The sequence below is a fragment of the Notamacropus eugenii genome, chromosome 3 (genome assembly GCF_028372415.1).
Source record: "Notamacropus eugenii isolate mMacEug1 chromosome 3, mMacEug1.pri_v2, whole genome shotgun sequence".
NCBI classification, from domain to species: Eukaryota; Metazoa; Chordata; class Mammalia; order Diprotodontia; family Macropodidae; genus Notamacropus; species Notamacropus eugenii.
The window spans coordinates 295346938-295363051 of NC_092874.1; the positions used below are offsets into that span (position 1 = coordinate 295346938).

The 16114-nt window shown below is 55.1% G+C and overlaps 1 protein-coding gene across 1 annotated transcript; it reads right to left on the reverse strand.

Annotated features, from left to right (window-relative positions):
* Positions 1-1767: 1767 nt before the first annotated feature.
* Positions 1768-15576, reverse strand: ANKRD54 (ankyrin repeat domain 54). Its single transcript, XM_072656049.1, has 8 exons — positions 15162-15576; positions 13095-13142; positions 9052-9150; positions 7560-7631; positions 7086-7133; positions 6863-6987; positions 5340-5447; positions 1768-5069 (listed from the first exon to the last, which is right to left on the reverse strand). The coding sequence occupies exons 1-8, from the start codon at positions 15439-15441 to the stop codon at positions 4995-4997; spliced, it is 855 nt and encodes a 284-aa protein (XP_072512150.1). The 5' UTR covers positions 15442-15576; the 3' UTR covers positions 1768-4994.
* Positions 15577-16114: the final 538 nt, after the last annotated feature.

A 16114-nucleotide genomic window follows, 5' to 3' on the forward strand; every position in this document is an offset into this window, starting at 1 on the left:
AATTAATTACCTTTTGTTAGGTAGTGGGAGAATCCAATGAGGTGAAGCCATCTGGGACCATGCCTGGAGGATTCTCAAGGTGTCTGTCCTCTGGCCTTCTGGAAGTCCTAGGGAGGGGCAGGACCGGGCAAGACCATCTAAGCCCCCTCCCCTACTACAGACAGATGGGCAGAGACAAGGTGGGGAAGCCCAGACTGGGAGCTGGTTTGAACTCTGAGTCAAAGTTGCTAGCTTTGTGGCCACGGCTGTCAACTAGCAGGGCCTCAGTTTCCACCCATGTAAAAAGGATGGGGGAGGGTTGGATCAGATGGCAGCTAGGTGACATAGTAGATGGAAGGCTGAGCTTGAGGACAAGTGCCTTGACCTAGCAGCCTGTTTCCTTCTCTGTAAAATGGGTTGCTGCGAGGGTCCAGTAACACGATACATGTAAAGCATTCCATAAGCTGGAAGTGCTGTGTAAATGGAGGCTCTGATGGTGATGATGACGGTAGTTCTTGAACATCTCTAGGCTTTGAGAAGGCCTGGAGTCCAAGACTCCAGACAGCAGACCCTCCCCCGCCCCCCCCCATACACATGGGAGGGAGGGGGTGCGTTGATCATAATCAGACGCATCAATGTTTTTTAAATGATGTGGGACCTGGCTTCAGTGCCATCGATCTGAAGGCCGGGCGACACTGGCCAGAGAGTCAGAGGGGGCAGCTCCCGCACCTACTGGGGCTTGTTGAGACCCTGGGCCTGGTGAAAAGGAGGAGGCCGGGCTGGATCCCTAACATCTTAATGTTTCCGTAAGTCCAGGGGGTGGGAGCAACAACCTGGAAAGGAGAGATTAAGTGAGGAAGAAAGACGTCAGAGGAGCGCGCCATGTCAAGAATACAGCCCCGCCTAATCCAGGGTTTTAGATCCCCAAGGGCTTTGGAGGTATCTAAACACCTCCATGAGGGAGCAGCGGGCACTAAGTGATGGCCAAGTCCTTCCCAGCATGCAGCCCTGACAGCCCCTGTGCTAAGGCCCCTCCCAGCTAGGACCTTCCCTATGCTAAGGTTTCTCCCAGCTCTGACATCTCCGGTTCTCAGGCCCCTCCCGGCTCTAAGGAGTCAGGGGGAGGGTATGATGCTGAGGACTCTGGGCTTCTGACTGTGACCTACAGGGTGTAATGCTGCTGCTGCTTCTCTGGCTAGATCGGAGGTTACCCTCAGGGATCTCTGGTTCAAACCACTTTTCCACCCTCCCACTTCTATCCCATCCCTACATTAGTCTCCTCCACAACTGAGGAAAATTGAGAAAGTTCATCAGCATAATCCCAGTTTTTTAGCTGGTGTGAAGAGATGGTGCTCATAGATTCTTAGAAGATTCAGTTCCGTGGCCCCTTTTTATAGATGAGCTTGTGACTTGCCCAAAGTCACCTAACAAGGTGCTCCTGACTGTGACACACCGTAGATGGGGGCCAGACTCCTAACTCTACCAAATCATGCCTGGAGAGGTTCACCTCAGCTATTCTGACCCGACCCAACCCTTTTGAGACCCAACTAGAATCCCACCTCTTGGAGAAAGCCTTCCTTCAGGGAGCAAGAAGACCCTCTGCTTCCTGAGCCTCCTCTTACCAACTTTAGGCTCGATGAGCAGTCTGAGGCTCCCCAAGGCCTGGAGCTCCTAGATCTCTCTTCCAATCCAACCCCATGCAGTCCCACAAACATTAGAAACCCCTGCTGTGCAGGGTGCCTGGCCTGGGCCAGCCACAGGGCACAACCCAATGAGAAACCAACACAGTTCTTGCACAAACAGCTTTTATTTTAATAAGGGCAAAGCCAACACGGACACAGGTAGGAAACAGAAAGATGACCTGGGCAATGTAGAGGCCATCTCTGGAGGAGGTGGCCAGTCAGCACTTTTATCTAGAAGGGATGTCTATGTGCACGCCAGGGAAGGCTGCCTGGAGGCTGTGGATGCCAGCCCTCAGGTGAGCCCCATGGAAATTTCCAGGCCTAGCGGTGGGGCAGCACATGCTGTCCCTGCCACCCTTAGTCCCTCATCTCACACCAGGGGATTTCGGTCATTGGTTTGTCTCCCCTGGGAAAGGCAGTGTGGCCTGAGGAGGAAGCTTGCTGCTCTGGGAGCCCAAGACTGGAGTGAGACCTGGCTCTGATGCTAATGGTGAGGGGTAGCCCCCCTGAGGTGCTGCTCCCTTGGTCACCTTGGCTTGGGCACTTGGCAGCAGGTGTTCCTACACACAGGTATACAGGGGAGTTTTTGGCCCCCTGGGGACATCCCCTGGAGAGAGGAAGCCAGCCCTCCCCACCCAGCACCATCCAAGCAGTAGAGTACCAAGAGAGACAGGAGGCAGCAGGGGCCAGGCTACCACCCCCACAAGCCTGATCACATGCCCTCAGATCCTGATGGAGACAAGCCCAGGAGTCAGAGCCAAGAGCCTTGGGAATGACCACGTTACCAGTCCAGTGCTCGCTTCTGGGATTCCGGGAAGCTGCCCCAAAATGGCTGCAGCCACAGCTACAGAAGACCCAGAAAGGAGAGCTCTGATCACCAAAGCCCTGGCCCTGCTTCAGTTGTTGGTGAAAATGGCCTTCAGAGACCTGACCACCTGATCTGCCCCTGCCCACTCCAGGCTGCCTCACCCAGTCTGGCTTTTCTATCTCCATCCCCAGCACTCAGCACAGTGCTCCACACATCAGATTCACACGTTTCCTTTGATTCATCCAAGGCTGCTGACTGCTTCTTGGGAACATGGGAGGTGAAAGGTGAGGGTGACCAACATTCTGGAAGATTCCCCTCAGCCCTGGCTGTCCTTGGAGCTTTTAACTGCTCCAATTCTGCAACCCTGGGGTAGACCGATGTGGGGAAGGTGCCCAGGGTAGCAGGGGGTAGCCACCTTAGGGGGCTATCGGGGCATTGGTCACTGACTTTTGGCAAATCCACACACACTAAACAAGAAATCCTACTCTCCCTAACACATTTTCTGGGTCAGCTTGTCCTTGTGACAATGAAGGCTTAAAGAAGGAGCCCTTTATGGGGAAAACTGGCTCTCGCCCTTCCCCAGGCTTCTCCCTCACCCTCCCAGCTCTCCCCAGTCTGACCCAGTGAGTGGCTTGTGACTGTGGCTTTAAGGGAGGTCCCCATCAACCACAGGCTGACACACACAGACCGAGAGGAGGCCCAGCTTGTTGGGACATATTCACCTGGAGGAAATCGTGGGTGGGGATCTCCATGTTCCCAGGAAAGAACAAGGGGGAGGACAGCCCATGAAAAGCCTCTCAGCCCCGCAGCACTCGGCAGGGGGACAGGGGGTGGGCCTAGGGGCCCAGAATAGCGGGCTCTCACCACAGTGGTAGCTGATGACAAGAGTTGTCTCCTCAATGCCTGGCCTCTGGAGTGGACCTTGCCTAGGGTGTGGGGGTCTCACCTGGTTCTTCTCTGGGTTCTACAGACATCACACACAGCATGGAGGAGGTGTGCGAAGGGCTCTGGACTCAAAGGCTGGAAAACTTGTTTTCAGTCTGTGTGACCTCACTTCCTCTAAGACAGTTTGGTGGTCCATGATAGGAATAGATCATCCCTGCTCTGGCCCCCTCCCTGTTGGGTGGTGAGGACCTGCTGCACACATTAAGGCAGGCTGGATCTGGCTCTGGTCTACAGGGCTCAGATAATAAATGGCAGAATGGAGGCTTTGCTGACTTCCCTGCTTAGGGCCCAGGCCCCATCACAGGCAATGGGAACAGGGTCTGGGGGACAAGGGGACTAGAAGTCCACCAGCCCTTGTCCCCCACATGGATCCTGTTCCCCTTTAATGCACTGGCCATACACCGAGGGTGAACGAGGCAGCCCTCAACTGCCCTGGGGCCCCTGGGACCCTAGAGCTGCTGGCCAGGCCTCCAGCACCAGGAGAGCAAGCTCTTGCCACCTCCTTGGCCAATTCCCTCCTGCCTCATGGACGCAGCCCTGGCTCTACAGTCTGCAATGCCATCACTTTGGGTTTTGTTCTCCCCTCCCAGAGGCTCCCAAGTCCCAGCTCCTCCCCCATGGGCTCAGGGGAGCATCCGGGAGCAGAGCCTGGTAAATGACCTGCCCCACCCCTGACAAATTCAAGCTGGTAATTTGGGTCAAATATGGAAGTAGGGGGAGGAAAAGAGAGACAATCAGGGCTCACAGGTCTGTCTTCCCAGAGTGTCCAAGACCATGGTATGAAGGGGAGAGGCAGTGACAGAGCCCTGTAGGAGGGCCTTGAGTCTTCAACAGGAAACCCCCTCAGGGCTCTCTGTCCAGTCCCAGAAGGGAGACAGCTTCTCCCCGGGCCTTCCCTCAGAGGCTCCAGCCCTGCCCACAAAGGGAGACCAGCGAGGGTCAAACCAAACACTTCCAACAACTTTGGATCCAATGTTTTGGTTCAAAGTCTCCCCCTCACTAGACAGACCACAGCCTCACAAATTGCTGGCCCCACCAAGAACCTCCCACCTCCAAAGAAAATCCTCAGTCAGTTTAGCACAATCCACTGAGGTGTCAAGTCTGAGGTTTAAGCACCCATGAAAGGTGTGATTTGTTTACCTCCAGAACCTCTTTGTCTTCTGAAAAGGGGCTCCCTACCCACCCAGCCTTCTCTGCTCACAGCAGCAAGCCTCAAAGAGATGCATTTGAATCCTTGCTGGTGAAAAGCTCCTAAGAGAGAATGGCGGGAGGGGGTTAGGCCCATCTATTCCCATCTGTGTTCAGGAAAGGAGGGAGAAAGGGGTCTGGAAACCCCCACGCTGAGGTTCCGGCTGCCAGGGTTGGCCACTGTCCAGCACAAGGCCAATAGCATCAGCCCAGTTGGGGTTGGGGGGAGTGTTGGGGTCTGGTGACAGATACCAAAGGAGGGACCCTCAGGCACCAGCAGGGGGGATTGGGGGAAGAGCAGCAGGATGGGCTGGCATCTCTCCTCCTCCTGAAATGGGGATGATGGAAGCTGGGCAAAGGTCGAGGAGGGGTGGCAGGGTCCTCTCTCTGGGCTACCTCTTCTCCAGCTTCTGCATCTGCAGGCTGAGCGATGTGAAACTGGCCAGGAGGTCAGTCACCTCGTCCACCTGTCAGAATTGATAAGCCTCAGTGAACTCATTGGACTATCAAAGGCCAGGGAGAAAAGCCACAGGAGAGTGTATGGTGGATGAGCAGACCTTCCCCACGGCTCCAGGCCAGAGCTCCAGGAAGCCCTCCCTCCACCTGGCATGGAACCAGGAGGCCTTCTCCTCGTCCCCCATGCCCAGAAGGGGGCTGGCTACAGCGGGCTGTCCAGTAAAGGCAGCCCCTGTCACAGGTGTGCCCTCCAGGCTGGTGGGCCTGGCCCTGACCCTCACCTGCTCTTTGGTGCTTGTCATTTGGAGGCGGGTGCAAAGGTCATCCAGCCGATCCCGCTGCTCCTGCTGCCCCAGCCGCTCTAGGTACTCCCTGAGCATCTGTATGATCTACAACAACAGTGGAGGGGGGGGCAGGTGAGGGCCGGGGCTGGTGAGGCTGCAGAACCTCAACAAGTCTGCAGGCCGATAGGGACAAAGGAAAGGGCCCTTGGCCCACAGACAGAGACAACCAAGCATGGAAGAAAAGGCTGTGGCCCCCAAGTGACCTGGTTTAGAAACTGATCATTGGCTTCAATTTAAAATACATGAAGAGATTGACAAACACACTCCTTTGAGCCTCAAGAGCCCTAGGAGGAAGGGGCTGTTATTATCTCCATTTTCTCGTTGGGGAAACTGAGGCAGAGGTGAAGTGACTGGCCCAGTGTCTGAGGTTGGATCTGACTGCAGGCCCTTCACTTTGTGCCCTATGACTCCAAACAGGGTCACAGCCTTTGCACTGTTCATGGTTTGTTTTAAGGAACTTGCTTTTTGACACTGTAAAAGTATCAATGTCAAACTGGGCTGTGCCCATCATTCTCATGGCCCAAGGCACCTACCACAGAAGGCAACAGTGAGAAGTTCACACCCCTGGGCAGGGTCAGGGAGGTCTCTGAGGCCAAGCAGCGGCACAGAAGGACCAAGGGAGGCTCAGAGGCCCCTCCTCCCAACAATACAGCCCCTGACTCACCCTCACTAAGAGTTGGGGACCCTTGGGCAACCAGAGGGCACCACAAGCCTGGAGTCAGGGATTCAGTGTCCCTGGCTCCCAGGGTCATCCTGAAGATCACAAGATCACACCTGTAGAGCGCTCAGCACAATGCCTCGCACAAGGTAGGCAGCATGGTTATCCAGGGGCCAAGCCTGTACAGCCTCTCCAGGCCTCAGTTTTCTCCTCTGTGATGCTGCACACATGGGGTGAGCACTGGCACCCTGTCTGGACCCCAGAAAGTAGCAGCTCTTCTCCCTCCCAGCCTGCTCCTCTCCTCCTGGGCTCCAGAGGGCCTACTCTGGCTACCTGGGGCCTTTCTTACCAGGTGTCCATCAGGAGACCCTTCTCTTAGCATGGGAATGTCCCCACATACCCCCTCTCTATTCACTGATGTGCCAACTCCTCAGCCATCTCTGGGCAGTGCCTCTTGTCCCCCTCCATTAGCCCACTGTAAAGTCTCCTTAGCTGATCTCCACTGGCCAAGCCTGGCCAAGCCTGGCTTCTCCCTCCAAGAGATGTGTGAGCACTTCCCTCTCTCGGACAGGTCTAAGCCCAAACATCACTGCTTTTGTCTCTCTGACACAGCCTTGATGAACCCTCCAGTTGGGCCCAGACAGAGTAGAAACTTTGGTCTGGTCTCCTGACCCTCTCTCAGCACAGTTAGCTCCCATGAGCAATGGACCCTGCAGTTCTCCCACAACACCCATCACCTCCACAAGCCTTGTTCTCTCAGCTCTTCTTGAGCACACATGGTGGAACTGAGGGCCGCCCTCACCTGTTTCACCTCCAGCCGGACAGCTTCCAAGCACTGGGAGTGCCCCTCTTGCAGAATATTCAGCTTTGACTTGGCAAGGTGCAAGGGGGTCCTGCCAGCCCGGTCCAGGGCATCCACCCGGGCCCCTGGGGAAGAAAGAAGGGAAGAAAGAGATAGAAGAAAGGAACACAGAGAGGTGGCGTGGGGCAGCAGGAATAGTTAGGTAAGCTTAAAAATACCTTACCTCCTCGGAGCAGCGTGGTGATGACAGGAACATGGTTGGTGCAGGCAGCTGTGAGGGAGATGAGGGACACATCAGGAAACCATCAAACAAATGGTCCTGGGTGCTGTGGTAGGGAAGGGTCCTCACCTTCCTGGGTATGTGAGCCCGAGACCCCACTGCCTACAGGTCACCCTACAAAGTCACACCCATTCAGAAACTTAAATTATTAGTGATCAGGCAAAGTCAGCAGCACTGGAGTGCAGACTTCTCTCTGCAAGAAGGGGGTTCAGTAGCTTCCTTAGTTAGATGCTGATGTGAGCTGGGGGTGAGAAAGGGGATTCTCCTGCTATCTCAGCGCCAGATGATGGTTCTGAAGGTCCACTGAGCCCAGGCACCACTAAGAGAGCACCAGGGAGCTGGGATGAAGGCAGACATGGCGGCTATTCAGACACAGAACATCAGCCCTGACTCCCACTACCTGGTGTTGGTACATACCCAAATGCAGAGGTGTGTTCCCCAGCCCATCTCTCTGGTTGGGATCAGCACCATGGTCCAGGAGAAGCTGCACTGCAAAGACAATGCAAAGAAGGCTCTAGGAGCTGGGCCCCTCCTGCCCTGCCCTGCCCTGCCCTCCCCTCCTCCTCCACCCTGCCCTTGCCCATGGGCAGCAAAGGGGCACACTGGAGCTGTTGGATTTGAGTTCTAATTCCAGCTCTGGGGCCTGATCTCTGAGCCTGCTTCCTCAACTCTAAAAGAAGGGCCAGAACCCTCAGAGTTGGCCTCTGAGGTTCTCCCCAGCTCAGGAGCTAAGGTTAGCTCATCCACGTCAGTTCTTTCCTTTTCAGGCAGAGACTTCCAAAGTCCCAATTCCAGAGACAGTTCCAGTCTGAAGACAAAGGCCATCAAATTTCCCTGGCCACCATTCAGCTCCCAAGGGGAAGGGAGCATAAAGGGAGCCCCTAGGGAGGTACCTGGGATGCTCTTGACAAGAGTTTAGAAGCAACTGGCACATAAGAGGCTTCAAGCAAAGGAATAGCTTGATGGCTAAGAATGCTTCTGGCTCTCTCTGGTGCCCAAGGAAATGGGAAATGTGTGGAGCATACAGGTCAATGGCAGACCATGCAGCTGTGCAGCTAAGTGAAATTCTTCTCTGTTCAATGTACTTTTCAAAGCACTTTTCAAAGATGAAATAAGCCTTTAACATGTAAACAGGATGGGGGAGGAAGAAACCACTCAGTACTTGTGACCCCTCCCCCGGGGAGGCCCACAGACCTGAAAGCCCTTTCACTAACATGAGCCTCCTGAGAGTCAAGGGAAAAACTCTTAAGATGGAGAAGAAGGTGTGAGGCCTTCCTCTGGTGGGGGTAGGGGGGGTAGGGGCTGGGTCACAATTCTAGTGACAGGGTGAACCAGGCATTTGGAAGCCCAAGGCAGAGGCTGGGGGTGGACCAAGCAAAGCTGGGGCCAGCAGCTTCAAGATTTACTCCAGGTGAGGGTCACCTCCCTGACAGGTGGGGATGGGACAGCATGGCTGGGAGGGACAACTGAGCCGTAGAATCACAGCTAACCAGGAGGAAAGAAACCTTGGCCATTCCTCAAGTCCAATGCATTCAGTTCACAGAAGGGAAAACTGAGGCCCTGAGAAGTTACAAGACTTGCCCAAGGTGACAGGGTCATTAGAGACAAAGCCAAGAGGAAAGCCCAGGGGTTCTGATTTCCACAAAGACCCCAGGACAATCTGGCCCCAGCCCCAGTCCAATTCATTAACTGATTGATGTAACACATGTTTCCAGCTCACAAATATGCTCAATGCTAAGGGGCATCTCCTAGTGGAGAGCACACTGAGATGAAATCCAGACTGCCCTCCCCCACTGCACAAGCACTGGGTCCTGCCCCTGCTTCCTCCTCCTCCTCCTCCTCTCCCTCCCCCTCTTTTCTGTGAGAAGTTGCCCATCCCACCAGCCCTGCTCCAGCCTTAGGGACTCACCAATCTGGTCACTGCCATTGCAGGATGCAAAGTGCAGGGCTGTGCGGCCTTTGTCATCTGCTGCACAAGGATCAACCCCATCTTCCAGCAGCTGCTGCACTGACGCCACCAAGGGCCAAGGAGAAGGAAAGGAGAAGGAGAGTGTTAGCTAAGCACTAGGCGCAGGGAGAAGGGGAATGGCTGCTCCAGCCCAGAAGCATTCCTCCCTGGCCCTGTCTGTGACCGCCAAAAGCCCAAGGCTGAGCTGGGAAAGCAGTGAGAAGGGGGCACAGGAGTCCTCAGCACCTTGGCCAGCACCAAGCCCTCAACTCTGATCCAACATCACATTCTCCATCCAGGGAGCTTTGACCTACCCTAGCACAGCTCAAGACTTGCCCTGGAAGGCTCTCACTCTGAGTGAGCTTTTGGGCTTCAGAACTGGCCCACTTAGGCAGAACAGGGACCTGGACACATCCCCATGTCCAGGACAAGCCCCACTCTAGCACTTCCCAGGAATTCGGCTGAAATCACCAAGGAAGACATAAAGAGAGATGGGGCATTAATAAGCCAGCCAAGTGACAGCAGATGCTCCAGACGGGTGGGCAAAGCTCCAAGGGCCAGTCCAAGCCCTGGCCAATGACACAGGAAAGACCTCCGGGGCCAGGAAGCCTGACCAGCTCTCATTCTCATGCCCAGTCTGGCCTGGTCTCTGCAGCTCCCCCTACCCCAAACCAGCTGTGGATCAACCTCCCCTCAGCCCTCTGACCTCGTGGCTAAATGGGCTCGGTTCTTCCAAGCCTACGAAATGAATTCAAGAATTTTCACCATCTTGCGTGTTCTCCAGCTTCTTCCAAACTTCCTTCAAAGCTCAGCCTGTTCTGACTTACCCCATACTACTGCCTTCACCCCCAAACTCCCTTGCAACTAGGCACCCAGTAGACACAGCGCTGGCCTTGCAGTAAGAAAGACCCAAATTTAAATCATGCCCAGACTAACTCAGTGACTTTCTCAGTCTCAGGTTCCTCATCTGTAAAATAGGCATGACAATAACACCAAATGAGATAGTGCTGATAAAACACTCTGCATACTTTAACGTACCTAGTATATGCTGCCAATATCATTACAGAGCTTGTACCAATTTTGCCTTCTCTGGATGGATCATGATTCGCTCCCAGAGGGCAGGGACTCTCATTCTGAGCCCTTGTGTTCCCAGTGCCAAGCCTGGACTCTGGCACATAGTAGGTGTTTAATACTGTCAGTATCTTTTGTAAACTGTGGTGCCTAGAAGGGAGCCCCACACTCCCAACACAGTCTGGCCAGGGCAGAGAGCATGAGATCTTTGCTTTCCTCCTTGTGAACAGCCTCAATCACTGGACAGCCATCTATTCAAGGTCTACCACACACCAAGCACTGTACAAAAACAGGGCTGCCCCAGCCCTTGAGGAGCTTACATGAGCCCCACGTAGAAAATGAAGCACAAACTACACAAGCAGTCATTCCAGGGGGATGGGCACTGAGTGGCAGGGAGCCTCAGGACAGCTTTTCATGGGAGGAGATGAAGGATTCTAAGATGGGGAAGTGAATGAATGAACCAATGGAAAAACCCTTTGTTAAGCCATGTGCCAGCCACCTCTGCCCAAGGAAAGAAGACAATAGACTTCGGGGAGTGCGGTGGCTAACGGGAGGAGAGCCTGCACCCACACCTACAACCTCTGGCTTGGCACTTCAGAACTGAACATCCCCCACCTACACAAACCCTGCCAACACTTTTCAGTGGTGGCTTCAAAAGTTTAGCATCTCTGAAGCCTTCTGTGACTGCTCTGGTCTCCAATGGGTTCCTTCCTCTGCTCAATTCTACAGCACTGATAGCTGGTGCTGCATAATTTAATGCTTAGCTATGGGAGTTCAAATGTGGAAAGTACTCAGCACAGTGCCAGGTACAGGCAGGTCCTTAATTGCTTTCTCTTCTCCCTTCCCTGCTGATCCTACTAGTCCTCCAAAGGCAGGGAGGCAGCTGGGCCTCCCCAATAGTCTTCCCACACTCTCTGAGCCCAAGGCCTCATCTAGAAGGGGGGCGGTGGGTGGTGGCAAGGCTTGCTGCACCAAGGGCAGTAATCGGTCAGCTTCCCATGTGAAAGGTACAGAGCTAAGCACAGAAGGGCCTCCCCCAGCATCTGTCTGCTCCCTTCCCCAAGTTCTGCAGTCTGCATGCCATCCTTCCTGCTTCACTGAAGCCAGGAAAGAGGCATTTTCTGCTATTTCATCTTAACCAAAAAACCTAAAACCCACTTATTCTGACCAATACTTGCTGATAGAGATGCAGCTTAAAAGCTACATGCCCAGAGCACCAAGAAAACTCCAGTTTTAGGGAAGGGAAGGGGACGTGGCTGAAGCTTGAACCCAAAGGCCTTTCAAGCCCTTGGCCCAGCCCAGCAGGCATCTCCTCCAATCCATCCCCAACTGGGGTGGGTGGTTTTTTTGCCAAATTCATCTGTGTATGGAGGACAGGGACTATTAAATTTGGAGGCCCCATCATCTTTGGGGTGACTAAAAAGGCAGCCAGAAGTATAGCTGTTTGTTGTAAAATGCTGGTAACACATACAGAAGCCAAGCATTCCTGCAGACTCAGGACCAGTTCCACCTCAACCCAACTCAGGAGGGAAGCACAACTGTCTTAGACATATCCTTCTCCCTCTCTGTGCCTCAGTTTTCTCAATGAGGGGCATCTCCTCCCTGATAACAAAAGAGTGGAAGACTAGCAGCACAGAATATTTTATGTGTTATCAGCCAGTCGTGTCAGACCTTCCCTAATCAGGAGAAAAGGAATAAGGATCCCTGCTCGGCGGCTGTTTTTCAAATTTGAATTACACTCAATCAGAAACATCTCATGGGATTCTAACCACTTCCTGCAACAGGCCCAGCCTGCAAGGATGATTAATCTCCACCCCAATTTGTTCAAGGAGCTCCAGACATGGGGGGGCCTCTACCCACTCTTTCAGTGTCTCTCGATTTCAAGCTTTGCAGTTTTTGATATAATGTACAAGAATGACCTCTCTGAATGTCACACCAACCCTCCCAAAAGTCACTCCAGAACTGCCCCCATTTTACAGATGCAGACATTGAGACTCAAAGGGCTTGAAGGCCACACAACTCATAAGCTGGGGGCACAATCTAAAGTCAGATCTTCCCAACTCAAAGTCCAGTGCTCTCTTAGAGACTTGGGTTTGAGGGTCCCCTCCCCTTGCTGTGGGACCTTGTTTAACTAAAGCAGAACACTGGAGAACTTTATCAGGAATAGGGAATTCTTTGGTTTGGACCCTTGCCTTAATTAAAAGAAGGATTTTTCACTGTTTAAGACCTGTGCCACCAAAGTCTGAATTCTCCAGCAGGGTCTCTGAGTTTCTAGCCCTGATCCTGGCTATGTGTGGCCTGGGCCTAGCTGTTTCACCCTTCGGGTGTGTACAATGACTACTTCTGTCATTCTCCCAGCTTGGAAGCCACAGGACTGCAGGACAGTGTATTCCCCTCATCTCTCTGGTCCAGCAGCTTCTGATGCCCTGACAGACAACAAGGGGGGCTGGCTGCCTCTGCCCTTTCCTTCTTCCTCTCCAGTCAGGAAAATCCCCACTGGAGCCTCCACCTCCCAGGCTGGTGGGGAGACTCCAGTGAGCCAGGGTAGGTAAAGATTCCTGCACTTTTAACGAGTTAGAAGCGACTTATTACCATCACTTGCTTTCTTCTGCTAGAAGGTGGAGGAGGAGGAGACATTCGTGGAATTGTGGTCCTGCCTACAAGGAGGCTTGGAGAGACCCCCCACTCCCCACCTCATCCCTAGGCAGTGGTCAGGACCGGTGACCCTTGCACCCTCACCCACAGGACCACACAGAGCCAGCACACTGGTGAACAATAAGTTTGCCTCCCTCCAGAGGTTTCCTGTTTCTCAAAGGAACAACATCAGGCTCTTCCTCATCTACCTTTTTCGAGCTGCCCAGGCCTCTTCCTCCTTCTCCTCCAGAGACTCCCAGGATCCCTGAAGGTGTGCAGACAGCTCTGTGAAAACTCACCTGTTTCTAAGTCATTGGCATTGGCTGATTCCCGAAGTCTTTTCAGCACTGACAAGAGAATCAGAGACAACCAGTGTAAAAATAAAATGTCCTCAGAAGGGGCAGCAGGGGCATTGTTTCTTACCAGAAACAATTGTCTCTCCCAGCCCAGAAGGACTACCCAAGCTAGGGGAAGAGCCAGGACACAAAAGACAACTAGATGCTGGTTCTTCCAAATCACTGACGTCCTAAACTCTTGCCTTTCTTTAGGGGAGGAGTCACCTGGCTTCTCGGTAACCCCTCTGTGGGTCTCCCATGGTTATTTTCCCAGAAATCCTGAGACCTCGAGATCTCTGACCTCCAGTGCTCAATATCCCAGAGCATCCCCCAAACACATCTCACAGACAAATACTGCTGGGGATTCCTGGGTCAGAACTCTGATGCCACAGGGGATGGTTAAGGCAAACCTGCCAGGAGACATAGATTCAAACTGTGGATCTAGATCTTATCAGTCATAGGTCCCGGAGCAAGTGACCAGACCTCTCTTGGCCCCAGTTTCCTCATTTCTAAAATGGGGACAAAAAGACTCAGGCCACCTGGTTAATAGGGCTTTTGAGGGGATATAGAAATGTGAAATCTTATCATGAAGCATTTGGATGTAGTGAAAAGGGTACTGTCCAAGCAGCTGAGTTCAAATCCTATCTCTGAGCATGGACTTCCTTCTCTGTAGCAGGAAGGGAATCAGATAATAGAGGTTCCATGCAGCTCCCTGGATGATTCTCTTGGTTGTTACTGGGGGGAGTGGTGGGGGGGGTGAGGCAAGACAAGGTCTCAAGAGGAAGCCTGGGGGGGCTGCCTGTCTGCCACATCCTCCTGGTTTAAAGAGGACTGCTGATGTTCCCCCTGGACCCCCAGAAGCTGAAGTGGGAGGGGGGCATCCCTCTGGTCAAACACTGATGGCTGAGAGGTGGGAGGGGCGTGTCTATCTCTGGCCAACCCCAAAGTATTCCTCTGGTGGGTGATTGGTCTTTGGGAGGGTAAGAGAAGATGACCCAAGGGCAGACTCCTGGTGGGACTGAAGAAGGTCCTTCCCCCTTTGGTCTCTGCTAGCTCTGGAAGGAGAGAGAAGAGTGATCTTGACAGATCCTGGCCTCTGGTATCACCTTGGCAAACCCCAGGTGGCTAAGAGGGGAGAGGTGGGGAGGCTTGTCTTCTGGGGATTTGGCTTATGAATGCTGCCTGGGGGCTAGAAATAGATGTCCTCCCCTCTGTCTGACCTCAGAGCCTAGGACTGGGGAGGGAGTGAAGTCTTCACACTGGATGCCTGGGGAGGAAGGGTCTTCCCTCTGCCTATCCCAGAGATCCTGGGGGCTCCTCCCTCCTTCAGCTCCTGGGGTCCTGGGGGTCTCCTCCCTCCCCCTGCTCCTGAGGTCCTGGGGGGGCTCCTCCCTATCTCTGCTCCCAGGGTCCTGGGGGCTCCTCCCTCCCCCTGCTCCTGAGGTCCTGGGGGGGCTCCTCCCTATCTCTGCTCCCAGGGTCCTGGGGGCTCCTCCCTCCCCCTGCTCCTGGGGGTCTCCTCCCTCCCCCTGCTCCCGGGGTCCTGTGGGGCTCCCGGGGTCCTGGGGGGGGTCTCCTCCCTCCCCCTGCTCCCGAGGTCCTGGGGGGCTCCTCCCTCCCCCTGCTCCCGGGGTCCTGGGGGGCTCCTCCCTCCCCCTGCTCCCGGGGTCCTGGGGGTCTCCTCCCTCCCCCTGCTCCCGAGGTCCTGGGGGGCTCCTCCCTCCCCCTGCTCCTGGGGGTCTCCCCCCTATCTCTGCTCCCAGGGTCCTGGGGGGCTCCTCCCTCCCCCTGCTCCCGAGGTCCTGGGGGGCTCCTCCCTCCCCCTGCTCCTGGGGGGCTCCTCCCTCCCCCTGCTCCTGGGGGTCTCCCCCCTATCTCTGCTCCTAGGGTCCTGGGGGTCTCCTCCCTCCCCCTGCTCCCGAGGTCCTGGGGGTCTCCTCCCTCCCCCTGCTCTCAGGGTCCTGGGGGGCTCCTCCCTCCCCCTGCTCCCGAGGTCCTGGGGGGGCTCCTCCCACCCCCGGCCCCGCTCACCGTGCACCTCCCGGCCCGTGGGCCCCAGGCGCCGGTGTGGCCGAGCCGCACGCCGCAGGCGGCAGGGCCGCAGCTTGCCGCTCAGCTCAGCCCCGGCATCGGGGCCGGGGTCGCGCTGCCACAGCTCGTGCAGGAGCCGCAGCGGCGCCGAGGCCGGAGCCGGGACCGCTGGGCCCAGGCCACCCAGCACCGCCGCGAAGCCGCCGAACGAGAAGCTGCCCTCGGGCCCCGCGCCGCCCTCGGCCCCGGAGACTCCCGGGGCTCCGCCTGGGGCTGCCATGGCAACCGCGCCCACCCTGGCCCCCGCCACAGCCGCCGCCGCCGCCGTAGCGTCAGCGTCGACGTCACGTCAACCTCGTTCCGTCCTGCCTTAGGCGCCCGCCCCGCCGACAGCAACGAGGGCGGAGAGGCCTTCTCCGTTAGGGCCCTCAGACTCGGAGGAGCAGCCTCTTGGACCAATCAGAGTCTGCTATTACCAAGAAGCCGGAGCCAATGAGGCCGAGAAAACTAGGTTTAAGAATGTGGATTGGTGGTACGAATCCGACGGGCACCTTCACAGTCCAGTCAGATAAGGAGGCGTTCCACTCTCCCCTAGGGCCAATCAAATCACCCTGCTTGAGACTCCTCCCCATGGAGCCGCTATGTCTCAGCCAATCAGTGCCAGACTCCCGCAACCAATCACAAAAGAAAACAGGGAGTGCAAAATGGGATTCTTTCAATAAAAAATTTAAACCTTGACAAGATTTTTTGGTATTTTTATGAGCTTACCTTGCGGACGTGAGAAAAAAAACTAAGCTTCCGCCCGTGGGAAAGAGGTTCTACTAGATCCCTTGGGGAGAAGGCCTCAGAGCGCATGCGCTTGAAAAGAAGGCGGGAGTAGAGAGGACAGAACGCACCTTCGAGGTGAGGGACTTTTGAACTGTGAAAAGCCGGGGTCGGAGTGGGGGCGGGAA